This window comes from Hipposideros armiger, unplaced genomic scaffold (assembly GCF_001890085.2).
Source record: "Hipposideros armiger isolate ML-2016 unplaced genomic scaffold, ASM189008v1 scaffold_202, whole genome shotgun sequence".
Lineage (NCBI taxonomy): Eukaryota > Metazoa > Chordata > Mammalia > Chiroptera > Hipposideridae > Hipposideros > Hipposideros armiger.
The window spans coordinates 315886-323877 of record NW_017731552.1 but is presented as its reverse complement, the minus strand read 5'-3'; the positions used below and the strand labels follow the sequence as shown (position 1 = coordinate 323877).

General features: G+C 57.1%; 1 protein-coding gene across 2 annotated transcripts in view; it reads right to left on the bottom strand.

The window, feature by feature from the left end:
* Positions 1-326: 326 nt before the first annotated feature.
* Positions 327-7992, bottom strand: part of NCLN (nicalin) — a 21764-nt gene continuing 14098 nt past the window's right edge. The window contains exons 7-15 of one of the 2 annotated variants that reach the window (XM_019653503.1): positions 6922-7010; positions 6682-6821; positions 6166-6344; positions 4504-4591; positions 4378-4416; positions 4134-4294; positions 2179-2232; positions 2000-2078; positions 327-1848 (exon numbers count right to left, since the gene is read on the bottom strand). In XM_019653503.1, coding sequence (XP_019509048.1) covers positions 1789-1848; positions 2000-2078; positions 2179-2232; positions 4134-4294; positions 4378-4416; positions 4504-4591; positions 6166-6344; positions 6682-6821; positions 6922-7010 — 889 coding nt within the window. In that variant the 3' untranslated portion in view covers positions 327-1788. Of the gene's footprint in view, positions 1849-1999; positions 2079-2178; positions 2233-4133; positions 4298-4377; positions 4417-4503; positions 4592-6165; positions 6345-6681; positions 6822-6921; positions 7011-7992 lie in introns of both variants that reach the window. The other variant, XM_019653502.1, reaches the window with a different exon arrangement.

Genomic DNA, 7992 nt, shown 5'->3' with positions numbered 1-7992 from the left:
CCATACCGAGTTGAATGATATCCCTCAAATTCATCTTCCCTAGGAACCTCAGAATCAAATATTTGGCAAGAGGGTCTTTACAGATGTAATTAGTTGAGATGAGGTTGTACTGGAGTAGGTTGGACCCTAATGCAATGACCAGTGTCCTTATTAGAGACACACACACAGAGAAGACACCATGTGAAGGCAGGGACAGACAGGAGCCATGCGTCCACAAGCCAAGGAGTGCCAGAAGTCGCGAGATCACAGGACAGACCCCCTCACGGCTTCAGAAGAAACCAGTTCTGCCCACACACCCAGGAGCCGCTGGATAGGACACGTGAAGCTGATTGTTCGATATGGCTTTATTTTCTGATCGTCCAACTGTCCCACAATCAGCCTGAGCTCTGAACGGTCAGTGGTCCTGATGAGCTGCTCTGGGGGAGGGAAGATGCTCGCTCGGCAACCCCAGATAGCACACCCACCGCTGTCATACTCCCGTCCCCCATGGCATGAGGACCCAGAGGGACCGGGCATTCCGTAAACAGTTTCTGGGGGAATCACCGGGCAGGGCGGAGACACAGTCCCCAGAAGAACCCAGTCCCTCCAGCTATCTGGCTTCAGGGAGGGGGCGGCGGCAGGCTGGGCAGGGTTTGGGAGGGTCAGTCCTCCTGTCCCTTCCAGCCGCTCAGACCTCCCTGGTAGCCGTGGAGACAGTGCCTGGGTGCTTGGAGCCCCTTCTCCTTTATCCTGGCCCTCCCCTTAGCACTTAACGCTTAATTGATTATATTGCTCATGAATTAGTACACCTGGAACTCCCTGAGGTCCATCCAGCACTGGAGGCCTCCTCCCCACCTCTTGAGCTCACACCCCACAAGGTGCCCAGTTTGTGGAGTGAGGGCTCGGTCAAGGCCCCCACGGAGCCCAACCTTCCCCCTCTGGGTCCCACAGTCATGTCTCTCCAGCAAGCTCCCGCTTGACACCCCCAACATGGATGTTGCTCCCCCAGGACACTCCATTCTCTTTTTCACAGATGAGGAAACAGGCCCAGGGAGCCAGGCAAAGAAGCAAGTTAGCTGAGGCCAGTAGGTCTCCAGCAGGGGGCCTCTCCTACAGGGCCTCCTCTAGGACTGCTTCCAGCCCGGGGGCCTCTGCAGGCACCAGGTTCCCCCTTGAGGGCCAGGGGTTGGGAGCCCAGAAAAGGCAGCCTTGGGGCACAGCAAAAGGCAGCAGAGGCACCATAGGCTCCAGTGACGGGAAGCGACGAGGGACCGGACAGGGAGGTGGAGTGAGGGACGCTGCCGGGTCTTCAGGTCATCAGCCATCCAACGGGGGTTCAGGGAAGATGCATTCCTTCAGCCCTGGCCTGAGTGGGGCACACAAGGCTTCCGGGAGAGAAACTGCAACCCGGGGACCCAGAGGCTGGCGCTGCCCTCTTCAGACAAACAGGAAGTGAGTATCCGAGTCACCAAGGGGGATGGGAACAGCGGGGAGCACAGGCACAGACCTCTGGGCTGTGCCAGGCGAGTTTCCTTCCATCCACACTGGCTTAGTACCCTGCAGACTGCAGGGCCGACCCCTGGGCCAGGGACTCATCCACAGCTTGTTCCCAAGTCGGTGGTCTGGCCCCAGGACTCCACCCAATGCTCCTCCAAGGGAGTTCCAAGGACAAAAAAGAGAAAGAATTCCCCAAATCCTCAAGAGCAATACAGAAAAGCTCTGTAATTTGGGATATCGTTGCAGAGCGAGCCCCGCTGACCGTGCATTGTGAGAGCAGCTGGCGGGGCCCCCAGTGCTGGCTCGGCCATGTCACTGCGTCTTGGCCTTCAGAAGCAGTCTCTGAACTGTTTTGTATAGGAGATCGAAGTGCTGGGAACAGCAGGAGGGCGCAAGTAAGGTCATGAGTGACATTGGTGACAAACCCCACCGTGAAAGGCCCCAGGCCACCTGTGGGGTCACCTGCATCTAGGCAGGACTCATCTGGCCAGCCCACCCTCCTACCTGAGCCCTGCCCTCTCACCTGGACCGCTGTGTAGGCCATCCCAAGGTAGGCGCCGATGCAAACAGCCAGGAGCAGGTCGAAAATGGCCGGCTTGACCCTGGAGGTGAGAAGGTGAGGATCAGGGGAGGGCATGGGCCTCGGGGTCAGCGAACAGGGGGGTGGTGCCAGCCTCCCACTTGTGGACCACAGCAGCTCACCTGTAAGCATTCATCACTTGCTTCAGCTGGTCATAGAAGACAAACTCGGGGTCCCTGGGGAGAGAGTGCATTCTCAGTGGGCTCAGCCTGAAGCCGGGCCACATCTGGTCTCCAGATGCCAAACCACCTGGAGGTCCCACCAGCCCAGGAACATGGCAGGGAGCACCCCGTGTGTGTCTGTTTGAGGCTGCCACTGTCCCCCCTGCAGAAGGACTGTGCTTTATTCTGAAGTAACATCTTTCCTATTATTTGGGGTGTTAAAACGTGTTCTTTAAAAATGAAACATGAGGGCCGGCCGAGTGGTTCAGTTGGTTAAGAGTTAGCTTAAGAGCATGAGCTCTGAGCAACAGAGCCGCCAGTTTGATTCCCCCATGGGCCAGTGATGCTGTGCCCAAGCTGAGCTGCCACTGAGCTGCCAACAGGAGGCAGGATGGCTCAGCTGGTGAGAGCACGTGCTCCTAGCAACAAGACTGCCTGTTCAATGGTGGGCTATGCCCGCCCACAACTAAGACTGAACATGGCACCTTGAGCTGAGCTGCCACCGGATGGCTCAGTGGATAGAGCATGCGCTCTTAACAAGGCTGCCGGTTCAACTCCCTCATGGGATAGTGGCGTTGCCCACCTGCAACTAAGACTGAACTCAGCACCTTGAGCTTAGAGGCCACAAGCTGCCAACAGGCAGCCAGATGGTGACTGGCGCCTTCCACAACTAAGATTGAAGAACAACAACTTGGCTGGTCCCCTCCCCCAATTCCCTAATTAAAAAAAAAAAAAGAAAGAAACACAGTGACTAGAAATTTTACTGGTCTAGGAAGCATTTCTATAGAGGGAGGGTGACCATGGCCTGGGAATCAGAGACCCAGGCTCCACGGCTATGGGTCCACTCTGAGTCTCAGTTTCTTCTAAGTGCTGTCTCATAGGCACGCCATGAGTTCGGACAAAGGTGGAGGCCAAGTGAGGGCACCGAGCAGTCTGCAGGACGTCTTCTGTCCATGGACGCCCACAGGCGCCCCTTCTACCACAGGCCCTGTGGGGCCTCCTCAGCCCAGCTGGGAAGTGTGGGAGCCTTCAGCAGAAAAAAAGACGAAACCCAGGGGGGCCATGGTGGGGAGAAGCACCCCAAGGGTAGACAGAGACCTGGGTCAAGCCACTGACTGATTCCCAAAGCACACAAGGACAAGAGAATGGATGGGGGCATAGGGCTGCCAGATAAAACACAGAACATCAGGGGCCGGCCGAGTGGCGCGTTGGTTAAGAACTGGCTTGGGACACCCGAGGGCCCCGGTTCGGATCCCACATATGAGGGCCAGTGACACTGCCCTCTACAGCTAAGATGCTGAACAAACAGCTCAATCTGGAGTTGGGCTGCTGTGAGTCGGTGACAGCATAGGCTGTAGCCCCTGCTGCAGTGGGCTGCCATGGGCTACCGTGTGTAGCCAGCAGCCAGCGTGAGCCGCCGTCCAGAAGCCGGCAACTGATCTGCCTTGCCCGGGAAGAGCGCAATGATGGTGCCAACTTGGGCCAGTGAAGCAACGTCCTCCACAACTAGATTGAAGAACAAAAGGACAGCAACTTGTCTGTTCCCCTTCCCCCAATTCCCCAGCGCTATGCCTATCCCCCAATTCCCCAATAAAAAGCTTTAAAAAAAACCAAAAACACACAGGACATCAGTGAGTTCTATGTGGATTTCAGATAAACAAGGAATAGGCTCTTAGGGTAAGTATACCCCAACCAAACATTGCATGGGATATACTTATACTAAAAGATAACTGGTGCTTACCTGGAACTCAAATTTAACTGGGCACCCTGTACTTTCTAGTTATTGTATTTTTCACCCAGTACTTTATATTTGCTCCACCTGGCACCCTGGGGTAAGGAGAGACTCCAGAAGAGCCTGCTCACTGGCAGGCTACACTGTTCCATCCGAGACGGGGTGGGGGCCATCTGCGCCTCACCGTTTGTCGGCCTTGATGTGGTGCTGCTTCACCTCCTTCAGGTAGCGGCTCAGGTAGTGCTCCAGTGTGTTGAGGAACGTGCCATCCTTGTCCACCAGCTGGGCAGCACGGGGCTGATTGGTGAGCCAGTCCATCACTGAGTCCAGCTGTTCCTGTTGGATCTGCTGCGAGGGACGTGGCCATGGTCACAGGACCCCTGCCCCCCACTAACCCGGGACCCTTGCCCTTCCAGCCCAGCAGTTACCATCTGCTCCATGAAGACTGGCATGTCCGGGGGTGTCCCCTGCAGACAGAGGAAGGTACAGGCCCTGAGTCCAGGCCCACCTGGCACACCGAGGCGGGGGACTTGCAACCACGGTGAGGGTCTCACCTTCTCGGTCAGGTTGTAGATGACTCGAGTCAGGGCCTCTGCGATGAGCCTCGTGTTGCGGGTCAGGGTTTTAGAGTCAACCCGGGACCTTCAAGGGCAGGTTTGAAAAAAAAATCTATATATATTTGGAATCAGCATCACTGATAGTCACCAAAAAGCAAGAGCAATCGCATATCCAATAACAAAAACAAGTAAAGCCACAGCCTCCTCAGGCAGGGCGAGCACCTTTCTGTACCTCAGATTCATCTTTAAAATGGGGGCCCTGCCCTCCTTGCAAGACTGTCCAACGCCCTCAGGGGTGCAGGGAAGTGGGCCTGGCTCCCTGTGTCTGCCTCAAGTGACTGGACCCCTCTGGGCCTCAGTTTCCTCATCTTGAACATGGGATGGGGGTGGTCAGGGCACGTGCCTCCACAGGTTGTTGAGAGCAGAGTCAATGTAACATCCAGTAATGGGGTGTAGTGTCCCCACAAATTCACACTGCCCGAACCTGGAAACATGACCTGATTTGGAGTAGGGTCTCTGCAGATGTGACTAGTTAGGATGATGTCACACTAGAGTAGGATGGCCCTAATCCAATGGCTGGTGGCCTTATAAGAGGGTAATTTGGACACAGATAATCATGTGACAACAGAGGCAGAGACAAGTGATACGGCCATGGATCAAGGGACACCAAGAATTGCTGGCAACACAAACCCAAAAAGAGGAACTTTGGGGGCAAAACGTCACTGATCCAAGTGGGTGTAAGATACTGGGGCCTCCTGGGGAGGGGTGAGTGTGGGGGGTGGCCAGGCTCACTCTCTGGGCCCTGTGCCTCCTTCCCTCCAACTCTCCCTTGCTCTCAGTTCCCTCTGACCTAGAATGCCCTTCTAGCTCAGGTACCTCAGCTTCAGTGCCACTTCCTCTAAGAAGCCCTCCAGGATGCATTCCTGATGCCCTAGGACCAGCCAAATGCCCCTCCTGTGCCTGTTCTCTCTCTAGACTTTGCCTGTCACCAGGCCGGGCTGGGGCCCTCAAGGACCACCTTCTCATCTCCCCAGTAGACGCATGTCCAGTAGCCAGGCTGATGCCCTGGGTTGGCCAATGAAAGGGCACAGGCTCTCCCAGGCTCAGGGTTTGGCAGCCGACAACACCATAAAACCCCAGCCCCACTGAGGGCTGTCATGCCACCAGGGGAGGCTAGGGGGATGTGAGGTCCTAAAACGGCAAAGGCCAGAGACTCCCAGCGTCAGAGAGAGAAAGTGAGGAAAGAGTGGGTGGGGAGGGCTCCCAAGGAGGCACCAGGGCCCAGGGAGACAGCACAGCTCTCCAGGCCGTGGCATGGCCGTGGAAAGACCGTGGAAAGGCAGGAGCCACATGGTAAACTGAGGTGCTCAGGGTCTAGGGTTCATGAACAGGGGCCGGAGAACCCCAGGCCACTCACTGTGTCCTCCCTGCCCCAGCACCCCCTATTGATTGAATCCAGGTAAGCCACCCTCCTTTGTGTTTCCCATGCTGCCAGGCTCACTCCGGCCCCTCACCCACCAGACACAGGGCGGCTTCCTTGCCTCCAGGCGCCATGCCCACCGCTAGCCCCCCACTGTGGAAAAAACGATTTAGGACATGCTTGTTTGCAGGGCCCAGTGGGTGGGGAGACGGCTGCAGGCCGTAGGGGGTCTCGCTAACCGCACATCCATGATGCTGCTGCGCTGGCCGTCACGGTGGCTCTCTAGGTGGGACAGGGTGAACGCGGGCAGCCGGCGGATGGCAAAGCGCTCATGCTCCCAGGCCAGGATGTCCTCCGCCAGGTTGATCTTCTTGTGTACCATGGAAAAGCGCACCTCCGGGAACTGGTGAGCAGCCACCTGCAGGGGAAGGCACTGTCAGAGACCACCCACAGCCATGCAGGCCCAGCCACACTCTGACAGGCTGCGGAGGGCCCCTTTCCACCCACCTCACTCCACAGATGTCCACAAAGGGCCGAGAGCACAGAGGGTCCCAAGTCTCGCCCCAAACCACCCACATCTAAAAATGGGGAGAAATCCACGTGCTCCCCAGAATCCCAACCGAGGCTCACTCTAGGCCCCAGGGTTTGCAAAGCACCTGGTCTGACGCCTGGACAATGGAATACCAGGGGCCTGTCTGTGAAACAGGCACGGGCCTGGCCCTGGGTCAGGCTCCCTCGCCTCCAGGGGCACCTACCATCTCCAGCTCCCGCAGGAAGGCATGCTGCAGTGTCCCCTCCCTGGGCGGCTTGGACACATGCAGGTGCAGGCTGTTCCCCCGGCCCACAGTGTCCAGGCAGAGGACGAAAGCCACATTGTCCTGGAGCAAGCTGGAATCTGTGGAAACAGGAGCTAACGGAGGGAAGGCAAAAACCGGGGGCCCTCACCCCTCTGAGGCCCCTGACCCCACGACCCAGGCCAGCTGGGGGACACCGACCTGTGTGATCTAGGTTGTCTTCTAACCAGCGCTTGGTCCCCTGGTAGTTAAACTTTCCCCCTCCGGAGGCAAAGAACAGAAGATTATACCTGGTTGGGGGGTGGAGGGGGGAGCAGAGGTGTTAGCATTGGCAGGTATGTCCAGGTCCCCGGCAAGGAGGACATGGGCTCCTAGAAGTATGAAATCCTGACCAGCCCTTAGGGCAGGGCTTCCCCATCGCCCCACTGCTTACAACAGAACTGGTCGTCTCTGTGGGGGCACTGTGGGGTGCTGAACGGCCCCACCCACTTGATGCCAGGAGCTCCCCGAGTTGTGACAACCACAGATGTCCCCACACATCACCCAGTGTTCCCTGGGGGCAAAGTCACCCCTGGATGACTGCTCCAGAGGCTTCTCTGAGTTCTCAAAACCAAGAGATGACCTGGTTTCAACCCACTGGGAAACAAACCCAGGAAGACAGAAAATTAAAGGAATTCAGCACTGTTCCTGGAACCGAAGCCAGGGCTGTCACAAGAATGACACCTCCGGGCCTCCCTTGTCCCCCCCCCCCCATCCTACCAGGGCCACAGTGGTCCTCATAGGAGAAAAGACAGAGACAGAGAGGACCATGTGAGGATGGAGGCACTCGAGTGACACAGCCAGAAGCCAAGAAACTGCGAGGGCTGCAGGGAGTCCCCAGAAGCTGAGGGAGGCAGGAGGGACCCTGCCCCAGGATCTAGGGGGGACACCAGCCCTGGCACGTTGATCTTGGATTTCTGGCCTCCAGAACCGGGAGCATAAATATCTGCTGTTTCAGTCATCCCATGTGTGGGGCTTGGTGACAACTCTAGACCAACACGCACCCCAAGACAGTGCGGTATGTGGATGAACAAACTGAGAATGACCTGGCCCAGTGTCCACAGTGCCGATGGGGAAACTCTAGTTTAAGTGACTGTTTCTTGAGGGTTTCTATTACTTGCAGCTGAAAGCATCCCCAAATCTTCTTGGGACTGGCAGCAGCAGGGCCTCTGGGGTGGGATTCTAGGGAGTGGATGTGGGAGGGGCCTGCCCCCCCACCCCCACCCCTACCCC